The 15,442-nt window shown below is 38.7% G+C and overlaps 3 protein-coding genes across 3 annotated transcripts; 2 read left to right on the top strand and 1 right to left on the bottom strand.

The window, feature by feature from the left end:
• The first annotated feature begins 1,478 nt into the window (after positions 1-1,478).
• LOC106405994 (uncharacterized protein At3g43530-like) lies at positions 1,479-5,493 on the top strand. The gene is made up of 6 exons (XM_013846565.3): positions 1,479-2,379; positions 2,453-2,533; positions 3,101-3,859; positions 3,933-4,094; positions 4,187-5,042; positions 5,124-5,493. Exons 1-6 carry the CDS (start codon positions 1,843-1,845, stop codon positions 5,387-5,389), a joined length of 2,661 nt encoding a protein of 886 aa, XP_013702019.2. The 5' UTR covers positions 1,479-1,842; the 3' UTR covers positions 5,390-5,493.
• Positions 5,494-6,088: 595 nt separating this feature from the next.
• Positions 6,089-9,472, bottom strand: LOC125610212. Its single transcript, XM_048782319.1, has 2 exons — positions 9,074-9,472; positions 6,089-8,583 (listed from the first exon to the last, which is right to left on the bottom strand). The coding sequence occupies exon 2, from the start codon at positions 8,576-8,578 to the stop codon at positions 6,239-6,241; it is 2,340 nt and encodes a 779-aa protein (XP_048638276.1). The 5' UTR covers positions 8,579-8,583; positions 9,074-9,472; the 3' UTR covers positions 6,089-6,238.
• A 4,444-nt stretch (positions 9,473-13,916) lies between these two features.
• On the top strand, positions 13,917-14,945 carry LOC106351308 (MLP-like protein 328). Its single transcript, XM_013791123.3, has 2 exons — positions 13,917-14,286; positions 14,468-14,945. The coding sequence occupies exons 1-2, from the start codon at positions 13,959-13,961 to the stop codon at positions 14,740-14,742; spliced, it is 603 nt and encodes a 200-aa protein (XP_013646577.2). The 5' UTR covers positions 13,917-13,958; the 3' UTR covers positions 14,743-14,945.
• The last annotated feature ends 497 nt before the right edge of the window (positions 14,946-15,442 follow it).

The following is a 15,442-nucleotide window of genomic DNA, read 5'->3' as shown; positions in this document are numbered from 1 at the left end:
GAATTGTGCTGGGGGATTATAATGAGATACTTAATGGGATTGAGCATTCTAGTTTGGATTCATTTCATGACGCTATGGGGATGAGAGAGTTTCAGGAAGTGGTGCAGTATTGTTCCATGATAGATATGACATATCAGGGACTTCGTTTTACTTGGTGCAATAAAAGGGATAATGGAGTCATTTGTAAAAAGCTGGATCGCACATTGATGAATGAGGTATGGTGGAGAAAATATCCTCAATCATATTGTGTTTTTGAAGCGGGAGGTTGTTCGGATCATCAAAGGTGTAGGATCATTATAAAGAGTGAAGTTATGAAGCCAAGGAAGCCTTTTAAATTTGTCAACGCATTGGTGGAGATGCCAGAGTTTCTTAAGGTGATTGAAGATTTTTGGGCTGAGACAGAGCCTCTGTTTAACTCGACTTCAGCTTTATTCAGGTTGTCGAAGAAGCTTAAGGCCTTGAAACCGAGTTTGAAGAGATTGAGTAAGGAGAAAGTGGGTGATATAGTAAAGAAGACAAGAGAAGCTTATAAGACGCTTTGTGATAATCAGACGAGGACGTTAGAAGATCCCTCTCAGAGCAATATTGAAGCTGAATCTGTCTCGTATAGGCGATGGATTTTTCTTTCCGCAATAGAGGAAAAAGTCATCAGCCAAAGAGCAAAGATTCACTGGCTGGATGTGGGTGATGGTAACAATAAAAGTTTCCATACTGCAGCTAAAGTAAGGGAAATCAGGAACTCCATAAGAGAAATCAAACGTTCGGATGGAACTATTGCAGCTACTCAAGAGGATATAAAACAGGAAGCAGTGGATCATTTTCAAAAGTTTCTAACTCATATTCCCTCGGAGTATAGTGGGACAAATATAGAAGATATGAAAGCTCTTCTCAGTTTTGAGTGTTCTGAGGATGATAGAAGAATGCTTATGAAGGAAGTCACAGCAGAGGAAGTGAAGAAGGTTTTATTTTCTATGGCTGCGGATAAATCTCCTGGTCCAGATGAGTTTACGAGTGAGTTCTTTAAGGCTTCGTGGTCAGTTATTGGAGGAGATTTTGTGGTCGCCATTCAGTCTTTCTTCGATAAGGGATTTCTGCCAAAGGGGATTAATTCAACCATTTTAACACTTATTCCCAAGAAGAATGATGCAATCCTCATGAAAGACTATCGTCCAATCTCATGCTGCAATGTGTTATATAAGGTCATCTCAAAGCTTCTAGCAAACAGGATGAAAAGCTTACTTCCTCTCTTCATATCTTTGAATCAATCTGCCTTCGTCAAAGACAGATTACTTATGGAGAACGTTCTGTTGGCATCGGAGCTTGTGAAAAGTTACCATAAAGAATCAGTGACAGAGAGATGTGCAGTCAAGATAGATGTTTCAAAAGCTTTTGACTCTGTGCAGTGGTCTTTCCTGCTAACCGTGTTGGAAGCTTTAAATTTTCCGGTGAAGTTCATTGTGTGGATTCGAAGAATCAAATGCTGAGATCGACCAAATGGGCACACAAAAATCTGGAAAAGGACACTTCTGTTTTTATTTTTTTAATGAATTAATAATAAATCGAAATTAAGCTGAAAATACTATAAAACCTAAAACTTTAACTTATTTACATATCCAACCAACCTACCCCACCCACTAACCCGACCCGCGTGCCCTTCCCGGATCCTTCCCCCTAAATCAAACTAAATCCCTAATTCCTCTTCCCCGACATAACCAACAGAAAAAAATTCACGATCTCTCCCCCTTCCCTCTATCTCATCTCACTAATCAAACTCTACCACAATCATCACGATCTCCCTCTATCTCATTTGTTTCTCTATTTCGTGTTACTCTTTGAAACACTATGGCTCCAAAGACTCGTTTCACCGAACAAACGAACAAAGAAGGTGCGCCGGAGAAGAAGAAGAAGAATGAGTCAGTGGTGGAGAAGAAGAAAGCTGCGGTGGAGAAGAAGAAAGCTGAGGCGGAAAAGAAGAAGAAAGACTCTGTGATAAAGAAAAAACAAGCAGCGGTGAAAAGGAGGAGAGAAGCCGTTAAAAAAAAAAGAGATGCAGAGAAAAAGAAGATTGAAACCGCAGAGAAGAAGAGGAAGCGAGACAGTGGTGTAGACGATGAGTCCTCGTCCAATCCAACCAAGCGGCCTCAGACCGCATCTTCACCAGAACATCAAGCCGATCCTGATCATTATCCGCCACTATCAACGGAGTTACCTTCGCAGGATGATAGAGAGGGTACGCCAAGCCCATCAGTTCCGATTGAGCCACAAAAATCACCTACTCAAACACCCAATGAGGCGGAGAATCCACTGCAAGCTCCAATAACTTCTACCAACAGAGAATCAGGCTCACCCGAGGCTGCCATTAACAATGACGGGCAAACGGTAAACAAATCAATTAAAATGGTTTTGGAATTTTTATGATAAAATTGGACTAACAAATAGGAACCGTGAGCAGATTGGATCTAACAACATAGATTCAAATTCACATGAGGCTGCTATTGGATCTGCTGCCATTGACAACGACGCTCCAAGAACGGTAAACAAGTCAACTTAAATGGTTCTAGAAATATTTATCATAGGGTCGAAAAAAAAAATAAGTAGTGATTATATAAGAAGTGTAACTAGTACAACTAAAAGAATGAAACTAGTTCAACTGGTAATAAAATGTTGTAAAACAGAATCAATGGAACTAGTATAACTAGTACAACCACACTTCTTATAACTAATATAACTGGTATAACTATGAAAAGTATAATTAGTCTAACTAATACAACCGAGTATTAAATTACTAGTACAACTAAAAGAGTGAAAATGGTGCAACTGGTAATAATATGTTGTAAACAAATTCAGGATAACTAGTAAATTTTTTTTTATAAGTAATATAACTGGTACAACTACGCTTCTTATACGTAGTCTGACTAGTATAACTAGAGAAGTATTTTGTATAACTGTTTAATGAGATGGTGTTGTTGTTGTATAACTAGGCTTGCTGGTAGAACTAGTAATATTATTTTTAATTTAATTAGTGTAACTGGTACAACTAAGTGTTTATGTGTTGTATAACTCAGTTATTTATTCTTTGTATTTTGTTTGTATTTTTCAGGTTGAGAGTGATGATATGACCGTAGAAGCTGACAGACCTGCTGGTTTTTTCTTCAATCCGAGCAACTATGGAAAGGGTTGCAAGCTCTCCTCAAGGTGCCATCAACACGATTTTCTGAACAAGACGATTGGTAAGTTGGATGCCTCAGAGAAGAGTTGGTTTCAGGAACATCCTCAGTTCAAGCATATATTCCACATGGATTGTACCTCAACAAGAAAAGTGATGGGATTGTGGATGTTGCTACTTCGTACTATGCATACAGAGAAGGGTCGACAAGCTTGGTTTGGGGTAAACGGTGTTCCAATTAGATACTCTATCAGGGAACATAGCCTCCTCTCTGGTTTATACTGCCACTCATATCCAGAAAACTATCAGAGCATAGGGAGACTGAAGTTTGCGAGAAAGTATTTTAAAGTGAAGAAGACAAAGGATGGGAAGGAAAAGGGTCTGCAAGTGACAGAAGCGGATGTTAAGGAGAAACTTCAGAAGATGAAATTTGATGGTAGTGGCGATCGTCTGAGGATGGCGGTTCTTTACTTTCTGGCTACAGTTTTAAGAGGAAGGTCCAAAGCAGGATACTTCATTGAGTATTTCCTTCTCCAAGCAGTAGAAGATTTGGAGTTTTGCACCGAATTTCCATGGGGCCGTTACACCTTTGATGATTGCATGAAGGAGATTTTTCATGTAAGGGATCATTTTCGTGATGGGATCCCAGAGCATGCACAGTGGGTATTTCCTGGGTTTATCAACCCTTTGGAGGTATATGAATAACATTTTTCATAAGCATATTTGTTATAATATAACTAAAGTGATTGTGTGAAATGATGTGCAGATATTAGCATTTGAATGTATCCCTGTCCTTAGGGAAAGATTCAGAGAGCCTGTTCCAAACTGTTTTGATGGTTGTCCAAGAATGTGCAAATGGAAGTTCAAGAGGACCGGAACAACAGGATTTCCACTTGACATGATTTATCGGACGCTAGGAAACACAAAGGTAAAAGCTTATAATTTTTTTAAGTGTTGTTTATGTCATTTTCTTCAAGTTCATAGTTAATTAAATGTGTAATTTGTTGTTGGTCATTTCAGGAGATTATCAGTGTTTTGGAACCAAAAGGAAATGAAGTAGACCTTTTGTATGAAATAATGGATGAAGGGACTTTTGAAGACTTGGAGCTGATAGATGATTCGGATACGCTAGACATAGCTGTTGACAGTTGGAACAAGATCCTAATGGAACCAGGGAAAAAAATCTTCTGGCCGGATCTATATGAGATGGATGTGAGAACCCGAGAGCAACAAGAGGAGGCAGGAGGCGAGGCAGGGGGCGAGGCAGGAGGCGAGGCAGGAGGAGAGGCAGGAGGCGAGGCAGGAGGCGAGGCAGGGGGTGAGGCAGGAGTTCAAACAGGGGGCGAAGCAGGTCGTGAGAGTTTAAGAGAATTAGAGTTGAAGTTGAACAAAAGAATGGATGATGGATTTGCATTGAGAGACGAAACAATTCGTCTTCTGGAAGCAAGAGTAAAGGAGTTGGAAGAAGAAAAAATCCAGAGAGAAAGTTGGTCGTTCCAGGAGGGCGAGATGTATGGTGATAAGGAGGCTGAGATACTTGGTGATAAGGAGGGCGAGATGCATGGTGATAAGGATGGTGATGAGACTAACAAGGATGGTGATAAGGCTGATAAGGATGGTGATGATGAGCCTGATAAGGAGGGTGAGGATGGTGATAAGGCTGATAAGGATGGTGATGATGAGCCTGATAAGGAGGGCGAGGATGGTGATGAGGCTGACAAGGGTGATGAGGCTGAGAAGGATGGTGAGAAGCAGATTGAGGCAGAGGCTGACAAGGGTGATGAGGCTGAGAAGGATAGTGAGAAACAGATTGAGGCAGAGGCTGAGAAGGATGGTGAGAAACATATCGAGGTAGAGGCTGAGAAGTTGATGCAAGGTAAGTCATGATAACATATAACTTCAAATTTTATTTTTAATGATGATGATCTAAGTCAGGATGTATTTTTGTTCAATGTAGATACTGAAGATGGAGATGAGCAATCTACACTTCAAATTATGGCAGACACTGCAGAGAGATTTGAGAAGGCTGCTGCGGAAAAAGCTGTTGTGGACAAGACAGATGAGGTTGTAGATGATGATGCTTTGGAGAAGGAAGGTGAGGTTAGAGTTGATGACGCTTTAGAGAACACAGCTTCGGTTGGAGATTCACAGGATCCTGCTGAGATGCCAAAGAGGGTGCCCAAGCGTTCTCATTTGTTGAGGTCTCCTTTTACGCCAAACTGATTTGGCTGAACTATGTTGTTGTTTTTGGAACTTGTATGTGTTTGTTTTAAAACCTAAAACGGATGAACTTGTATGTGTGTGTGTTTTAAAACCTAAAACTTGTATGTGTGTGTGTTTTAAAACCTAAATCCAAACTTGGTGGTTGAACAGGTTGCAATTACAGGTGGGAAGTAAAACAACATTACAGCATCAACTATGCCAAAAAATATGAAAGTAGTATAACTAGAAAAACTAGTACACCTAGTGTTAAATTAAAAAGTGTAGGACTTATCTGGGAATCCACTTATTTGAAACTCATTATGCACACAAAGTTGTTTTAGTTTTTTAGTTGTACTGGTTTCTACAAAGTTGTACTAATTTATTAGTTATACTGGCTTGCACAAAGTTGTACTAGTTTATTAGTTATACTAGTTTGTACAGAGTTGTACTTTGGCAGTGAAACCTGAATATATTAGTTGTACCAAAGAGAAATACCATTATCTAAGTTGTACCACTCATTTATGTTAACATGTGTTTGCCCGGATACAATGAAATCATCACTATTGTGAAAATACTTGTCATGTATGTTTTTCAAAAAATATGTGGACAAATATGTTAACAAACCTTAAAAGTATAAGGTAGATCAAGCAAACTTTTGTGATGGAGGTACAACAGGTACAATTGTGATGGTGATAAGGTACCAATTGTACCTGTTGTACCTGACAGAAACAACACATTACATAAATAAGTTCTACAACACATAAATAAGTTTCATAACACATAAGTAAGACTCACAAGACTAAGCAAGTTCCATAACACATAAGTAAGACTCACAAGACATAAGCAAGTTCCATAACACATAAGTAAGACTCATTCATCAATTCCATCGCTTCCACTTTCATCGCTGTCAATTCCATCATTCTCACACACCAATGGTGGATACTTCTTCTTTTTCTTCCTCCGATATTCCCCAGCTGATGGAAATCTAGTTTCTTGTAGTCTTCCTTTCTTTCTTTCCACATGCGGAGGGTAGACAACCTGAGATAGGATTTCATCTGGAATTTCATAACTTTCCCATAATGAATGATGAGGCACTGGATATATTGTCTTGTAATATGCCAAAGTCCACTGCTCCATATAATAATACTTAGAACAATAGTCTTCAGACATTTCTCCACGCGCGATGATCGCAGCCTGTGCATGCACACAAGGATACCGATCAATATCAAAACACTTGCACTGGCATGTTCCGTTGCCTAAATCAACATAATAACCTTGACCATCTTTGCCAATCACAGTGTACTGACGTTCAAATCTGTTTAGCTCCATCACCGTGAGCTTTTTTGCCTTCGGATAACTGTGATGCAATATCCCATGCACGTAGGGAATTAGTATCTGTCTCTCTGGAACGCGTAAAGATAAATCACGATATTTGTTAAACCATTCTACCATCTTCCCAATGATCACATCAAGCATTGGCAACAATGCATATTTCCTTGGTTCCTTTAAAACACCATTGATTGATTCAACAGTGTTGGTTGTATCTATGTTGTACCTTTCTCCCGGAAATTGACATCTTGCCCATTTGGTCTCATGAACACTCTCATCTAGATACTCAGCGGCTTGAGGCAACGTTCTCCTGAAATCATTGTAGCTTTTTCTGAACTCGACCTCTGTGTACATACCAGCAATTTTTCTAAACTTTCTGGCAACCCCTTTCTTGTTAACTTTGCTGCATGCTCCGGCAACATTATTAGACAAGTGAAAAATGCAATATCCATGGATCGCCATTGGGTACACCTCGTGCACCTTCTTGATGATGCATTGGTTTCTATCAGTACAAAAAACAAGCTGAGGATCATCTGGTATCAAAGTTTTCAGTATAGTCAAAAACCACTCCCAGCTCGCATTTTTCTCACCATCTACTACCGCAAAAGCGAGGGGATAATGATGATGATCTGGATCCTGAGCAGTGGCAATGAGAAGCACTCCTCCATACACACCCTTCAGGTGAGTTCCATCCATTATTATCACTTTCCTCATTGCTTGAAACCCTTCGATGCAAGCTTTAAGCGCAAAGAACATATACTTAAACTGCTTCTTCTCATCCACTACTAATCTTGTGATGGTACCAGGATTCATTCTTTCTAACATGTACAAGTAAGATGGAAGTCTAGCAAAACTCTCCTGAGGGTTACCACGCAAATCACTGACAGCTTTGTGTTTCCCTCTCAAAGCTGTAGAATATGAAACCGTGACACCTAGTTTGTTCTTCACCAACTTTATGAGAGACTTTGGATCTGGAGTCTTGTATTGGCCTGGATAATCTTCATGCACCACTCCTGCGACCAAGCTTGGTGTTCCTCTTTTCCCCCTCTTGGTTACACTTCCCTCTCCCCGAGTACACGTATGCATCTTTCTATACGTTCTGACACTGAAAAAGGCTGAGTTTTTCAGCCTTGCAGCTCGTAAATACCATCTGCATCCAACCCCACGACATTTCAATACATAAACAGTACGATTCGTCTTGATTATATCAACCTCAAAACAATTCGAATGCACTCCTGCGTCCACTAAATTCCTCAGCTCTTCCTTAGTCGCAAATTCTTGATACAAACTCATATCAATACCATCATCCCACTCAGCATTGACAATTGTGTCTACAGATGGTGTAACAGCCGGCAACTCCTCCCTATCATTCATTTCATCACCCTCTTCATTGCAATCCTCATGCTCATACCTATCTGATTGTCTTGGAGGAACAATTGCTAACTCCTCATGATTATACCCATCTGATTGGTTTTGAGGAACAATTGCCAACTCCTCAACTCCAGCCATACCATCATTAGCTCTGGCATCAATCTGAATTTCCTCGTTCATAGAAAACTGCTCGTTACTCTGATTTTCTGAGATATTTTCGGAAAACTCCACATGCAAAACACTACGCCGGTTTTTCCTATCCACCTCCATTAAATATCCTAAAACATCTTCATCATCCAAAATATAACAAGGCCTCTTATTATCCACGACCAGGGGATAGTAGCTCAGTTGAAGCTTCGTCGCAGCTACATCGATATTCATTTTCTTGCCTATTCTATCAACCAAGCGAGAATAGGTTATCTCCTCATATTTTCCTCTCATTACTAATGTATAAATATTTTTGTCTCCACCATGATCAAAATGTATCACCACAGCTCCAGTACCATCCATAGTTCCTGAAAAGAGTTAAAACCAACATTACAGCTTACAAGTTATATCAGTTATACGAGTTCTAAAGTCGCTAAAATACGGGTTATACTAGTATTACCAGTTATACTGGTTTACATGTAACAGTCGTTTATAAGTTATACTAGTTATACTAGTATTTGACTTGTCAAAGGACTACTAAGAGTTATACAAGTTTTACCCATAGTCTTATTCAGTGTTACTTAGAGTTGTACCAGGTTTACTAGTTGTACTAGTGTTATTCTTAACGAGTTTTACCAGGTTTACCAGGTGTACTCAACGTCTGTTGTACCAGTGTAACCAATGTAAAAAATGATTTAATCTACAATATCATGATTCATACTATAAGAACGTTATCTTAAACCATGGAACCTGACTCATAATGGTAACATACATATTATGGGACTAAAACTAAACAGAAAACAAATAAAAAAGAAGAGAAGAGTGAGAGAGAAGGAGAGGGAGAGAGTATACACTTACCAAGCGATTTCAAGACCAAGGACGAGGCACATTTGCTGTTTCAAGGACGAGAAAAGCTGTAGAAGAACCCTAAGAAACAGAATTAAAGGTTTGTGGATAAAAACTTGAAGAAGAGAACTTTGGTTGGTGATTGAAATGAATTTTCGTGGGTGGTTGAGTAATGAAGAAGATGAAGATGTGAGGGAGTTAATATGGATTTTGGGTGGGACCCAGGCGAGAGAAAGAGAAAGGAAGAAGAAAATTGGACGACCGAGATTAGAGTTTCCATTATTTGATCCAATGGTTCACATGCCACTTTCATTAATGGCAAATTGGTAATTTACCAGCCCTTGGTCCATGATAGATCACAATTGGTCTATGTAGACTTCTTTTTGTCTTTTTGGTCTGTTATAGATCATTGTCCGGATTCGAAAGTGCATTGAGCTCGCTTCTTTCTCAGTTCAGGTTAATGGAGAACTGGCGGGTTATTTTAATAGTAAGAGAGGTTTGCGCCAGGGATGTTCGCTATCTCCTTATTTGTTTGTAATCTGTATGCAAGTGCTCTCAACTCTTCTGGATAAAGCCGCTATTGAGAAGAAAATTGGTTATCATCCTTACTGTAAAGAGTTGCGCCTAACTCACATTTGTTTCGCTGATGATGTATTGGTCTTTACGGATGGGAGGAAGAGGTCTATTGAAGGGGTGCTGGAAGTGTTCAAGAAGTTTGCTGAAATTTCGGGACTCAATATTAGTCTTGAGAAATCTACTCTGTTTCTAGCAGGGGTTAAAGCAGAAGACAGTGAAGCTATTTTAGAGCAATTTCCCTTTGAAGCAGGGTCTCTCCCAGTTCGCTATCTTGGTCTCCCTCTTCTAACAAAGAAGATGAATGTACACGATTATAGCCCTCTAATTGCTAGAATCAGAAGCCGGATCTCTTCTTGGACAGTGAGACACTTAACTTTTGCGGGAAGGTTACAACTTGTTGGATCAGTCATCTACAGTATTACCAGTTTTTGGATGTCGGCTTATAGGCTTCCAAACAAGTGTATCCAGGAAATTAACAGCATATGTTCAGCTTTTCTGTGGTCGGGTCCTACCCTGTCAACTAGAAAAGCAAAGATTGCTTGGGATGATGTCTGTAAGCCAAAAGATGAAGGAGGTTTAGGCCTAAAAAACCTTGCCACTGCGAACAGAGTTTCAAGTTTAAAGCTCATATGGAGGATTTTATCAACTCGTGATTCTCTTTGGGTACGATGGATTTGGAAGTATCTCATTCGCAAAGGCTCTTTCTGGAGTGTGAAGGTGACAAGCAGTCTAGGTTCATGGATGTGGAAGAAATTGCTACGTCTCAGACCTTTGGCAATGCAGCTATCTAAAGTGGAGGTAAACAATGGCTCAAACTCTTCTTTTTGGTTTGATAAATGGTCGCCTTTGGGTAGATTGATCGAGATGACTGGAGACAGAGGAAGCATGGACCTTGGTATCCCTATACATACTACAGTTGAGAGAGCTATTCAGATATATAGGGCAAGGAGGCATAGAGTTAACACTCTACGGTTGATTGATCGAGAAATATTGGATTTAAGGAGTAGAGGTCTATCTGGAGGAGATGACATCTATCTATGGAAGCAGGAGAATGGGGATTTTAAGGAGATGTTCAGATCTTCTCAAACTTGGAATTTAATTCGGGATCGGTCCCTAAAGGTTCCTTGGGCAAAGGGGATTTGGTTTTCAGAAGCTACTCCAAAGTTTGCTTTTATTACTTGGTTGGCAATTCATAACAGGCTGGCTACAGGGGACAGGATTCTTAAATGGAATCCACAAGCTGAGTCAATTTGTTGGCTGTGTAAAGCAACAACAGAAACGAGGGATCACATATTTTTTTATTGTAGTTACTCTAAGGAAGTATGGTATGGGGTAGTGAAGGATTTGGCTGGCTCGAGGAGTGTTCACCAATGGGTTAATGCAGTTCAGCTGGTGATAACAGGGCTGCATGAAAAGAATTTGTCCATCCTGTTTCGATATTGTTTTCAAGCTGTGATATATGCACTTTGGTTTGAAAGGAATGTTAGGAGAGTGGGAGATCCAACAATGCCAGCTTTGTGTATGGTGAATCGACTTGATAAGCAAATCAGAAACAGGATAACCTCACTTAGAAGGAAAGGAAGTAAGTATGAGAAAACTATGGAGGTTTGGTTTGGAAGAAGATAACAGATTTTACACAGTTTGATATTCTTTTAAATGTTCCTTTGAATGAGTAGTCTTTGTATATGGTAGCAGTATAAACTCTGTACAAAGGTTTTTTTTTGAAATAAAATTTAAAATTTTTTCAAAAAAAAAAAAGAAGTAAGCTTTTGAATTATTCTTTTTTTTTTTGCACAAATTCATTAAATCTTAAAAGAGGCCTCAGGCCCAAGATCCGGTCCGAACTGGGTCCAATACAAGAGAACAGCCTAAAGTGGTGCTGTTGGATATTTTTCACAATACCATAGATCTCTTTGCTCTGGTTGTCGTTGTTAATAGCTCTAACGAACGTTGAGTTGTCAGAGAGCATCTTGAGTGTTGGTAACTCAAGGTTCTCTGCGGTGATAAAGCCGGATTGAAGCGTTAGAGCCTCTGCTACCACCGGAGAGCGTACAGAGTCCTGCCGGGTTGATCCTCGGATGTATTGTCTTGTGAAGATCAAGGCCTTGGCTATGCTCCTAGAAAAGTTGGATTTGGCTATGCAGTCCATTAAATAAGCAAGACCAGCTGTAATACTGACAATGATAATCCGGGAGACTAGGTGAATCTCAACTGTGCCGGAAATCATATTGTTCAGCAAGGAAGACCGTGAGACGGTTGCATACGTGCGACTGAGGCTAGACAATGATGAGCTATGTATGCTGTCTTGGTTTGAAAGTTCCACGAGGGTGTCTTGGTCATAGAGAAATTCGCCCTGAACTCCAGTTCTAGAGCACTTGACTTCAATTCCCGGAGGTATATCTGATGGATAGGCGGTGGTTGAGTTCAAACAGGCACTCCATCCTCCAACATTACCTTGTCGGGTCCAGAGTTCTATGGCAACCAAACCTAGCCGCTTTTCATCATTCTTTATCAAGCTAGACATGAGAGACCAAGTACCTTGAAGTACAGAAGTTGCGGAGCTAAGGGCAGCGAAGTTGATGCGTTGTGTAGTGAAAGCTGAGGTCAGGCTGAGATAATTGCCACAATCATGGTAAGGTTGGAGCCATACGCTTCTGAATTATTCATTATAGATTGTTTTGGTTCCCCAGTGAATGTGATGCTTCTGCAAAATTTGGCTGGAGACTGATCTCTCTTTGTTTGGAAATGACTAACTCCTGAATTTGAATCTGTATAAGCTAACATTGTTACTATAACCATGATTTAGTAATCAGGACTTCAATAAAATACACTTCTTCTATCCTTTCCAGTGTGCTGTGTTGAAATACATCCACCACTTCAAAAGAATAATTTTATTGGACATCTTTGTTTGCTTTCTAAGCACATTTACATATGTGACTTTGGTGATCCTTTTGCATTCTACTGACTCATTGTTCAAAATCTCGTAGCTTGTTCCTAGAAATGCGGTCTAAAAAGTCTTGTTTATTAGTTGAAAATCTACAGTCTTTCTAATTCAAAAGTCAACTCCATATCACTATTTTCCCGAAAAAGTCGCATATAAGTTACTGAAGAATAAAAAGACAGTCTGTTGAACAAAAAAAAACCCCTGTTAATAACTCTAGCAGCCCACATCTAAATGTCCGGTTTAGCTCCATAATCAAGTCAAGGACGGCCTGATGGGCATGCCTGCACTGTATTCACCAGCACACATCTAAATGTCCTGTGCCGGTTTCGGTAATTGCCTGCGCAAGTCTTCATCCCATTCCAGCTTCATGTTCCAATTCGCGAGTAGCTTAGAAAGGAAAACTACATTCAACTTATTTATATTTTAAAATTATTATTATAACGATTGTCTACCATTGAACAGTTGACTTATCCTTTTAGGGAGATTTGTGTTAGTCAGCAAATGGCTGGCATCTTTTTCAATAAGATTTGGTGATATTGTAAACCGTCACTAATATCTTGGTTGATGTTTTTAAATGAATAATCAATTATTTATATCTTCGAACCACCTGGAGACAACGATTTGGGAAATGTTGTGAACGTATAGAAAGGACCGCATTATAGTTATGATAGAGTTACTTGGAAATTCGTAAGTGTTTAGAATAGTTACAACGTATAGAAAATGAAAAATTAAAATTGGTGATAAGATAGTTAGCTTTAATTTATTTTGAAGAAAAAATAATTTGATGTTTCTCCTCAATTACATGCTAGAAATTAAGTCAATCATATAGCACAATTATTAAAAGTGATGCACATATGCAGTGCTGTGCGAAGGCTATTAGGAGTCTAGGACAAAAATAATTTATTTTATATCAAATATGCGTATTAATTTTTTTAATACGAACCAAAAAATAAATTGTTTTCTTATTTTATATTTTAAAATTATTTTTAAGAAAAATTAATCTTATGAAAATTAATGACAAAATTTATATTTTGGTTACAACTGAAAATTATATATACAAACTCAAATTATACGTAGGAAAATGTTTTCGACATTCAAAATAAAAAGTATACAATAAAATTAATATTCACAACAACTAAGCAGAAATGATCATATTATTGAAAAATATTAAGAAATAATTATAGTTTTTTTATCATATTATCATATATTGATTATATGATTTATGAATATGAAGATCTTAAAATGTACTAATGTGGGAGGGGATGGGCCAATACTCCAAAATTGACAAGGTGAGCAGGGCTCTGCACATATGATATGATGACTATCTAATTTGAACCGTCAGACAATTTGAAAAGCCGTAAAAGAAAATCCTTATTAATGTCGTCGTTATTTGTTAATGCAATTATTAATGGTGTGTTTGTGTATATAAAAGGAAAGGGCGATAACAATCTCATCATCAAAATAAACAAAACACAGTTTAAAATAAAACAATCAAAAGCTAATCGATTCTCATCATTAATGGCGATGTCAGGAACATACGTGACAGATGTGCCTCTAAAGGGTACGGCAGAGAAACACTACAAGAGATGGAGGAGCGAGCATAACCTCTTCCCCGACGCCATTGGCCATCACATCCAAGGAGTCACCGTCCACGATGGCGATTGGGACTCTCACGGCACCATTAAAATCTGGAACTACACTCGTGGTTCGTATCTATACTCTCTTTCTCTATAGATAGGATTTGAATGCTGAACATATATAGGGCAAAGACTAAACTATACAGTTGTAATAATTAAAATACTAATCTATCTCACAACTAATTTTCTTGGAAGGATAAATACAACTATTAGTACATAAATTAAATCTTTGTTGCGTGTGTGACGAAGATGGGAAGGAGGAAATGTTCAAGGAGATGATAGAGATGGACGACGAAAAGATGGCCGTGACGATAAATGGGCTCGAGGGTCACGTGATGGAGGAGTTAAAGGTGTATGTTGTAACATTTCATTTCATCCCCGCGTCTGAGGAAGGTTGCATCTGCAAAGTCACTATGGTGTGGGAGAAGCGGAACGAAGACTCTCCTGAGCCTATCAACTACATGAAGTTCGTCGAGATGATGGTTGCTGACATGGATGACCACATCCTCCAGGACCAGGAATGATGATGCTTCATCATCATCACATCCTCTTTCGTTTATGTGTGTCAAATAAATTTGTGTGTTTGTTTCGTCCATGACACTTCCTACTATCATCATGGTGTTTTATGTCCAACTTTTATTTATATGAATAGTATTGTTCTTCGTTTATTGATATATCTGCTATATTGGATTGAAATATCATATAGGCTGCCACAATATCTGATCTGAGCCAAACGAAGTAGTCCAAACGTATATATGAATCCATACGAGTTTTTTCCCTTACAAATCAGTTTTAAGCAACACAAATATATTGTTATTTAAATCTTGGGAGAAATTTTACAAAAATTATAGCTTAATAGAGACTAAAAACTAAATCGTGTTAGGAATTGATCAACTATTTGACTCATTCTAGTTTTATATTATCAATAGTAATAATATAACACAAAATCACGCATAAATTTGCTTGAGAAGGTAAATGGGTTGCAAAGAAACCTTAAGTAAGGAGTGGAGATGATGACACATAGACCACATGTGTGGATTCACCAATACCACGCGATGACGTTGAGGAGCATTTTAAAAACCCTAAAACCCGTAGTTCCACCTACTTTTCCTCTCCATCTCTTTCGCCCAGGTATTTTTTTCTTTATGTTTTGAAGGTTACATTATTTAGACGTTACGTAAAAAAATATAATTAAAAGACAAACCAAATTCATCAGACCTCTAC

This window comes from Brassica napus, chromosome A6, assembly GCF_020379485.1.
Source record: "Brassica napus cultivar Da-Ae chromosome A6, Da-Ae, whole genome shotgun sequence".
NCBI lineage: Eukaryota > Viridiplantae > Streptophyta > Magnoliopsida > Brassicales > Brassicaceae > Brassica > Brassica napus.
Note: the sequence above shows the minus strand (reverse complement) of the source record. Positions and strands in the feature narration are given on the sequence as shown.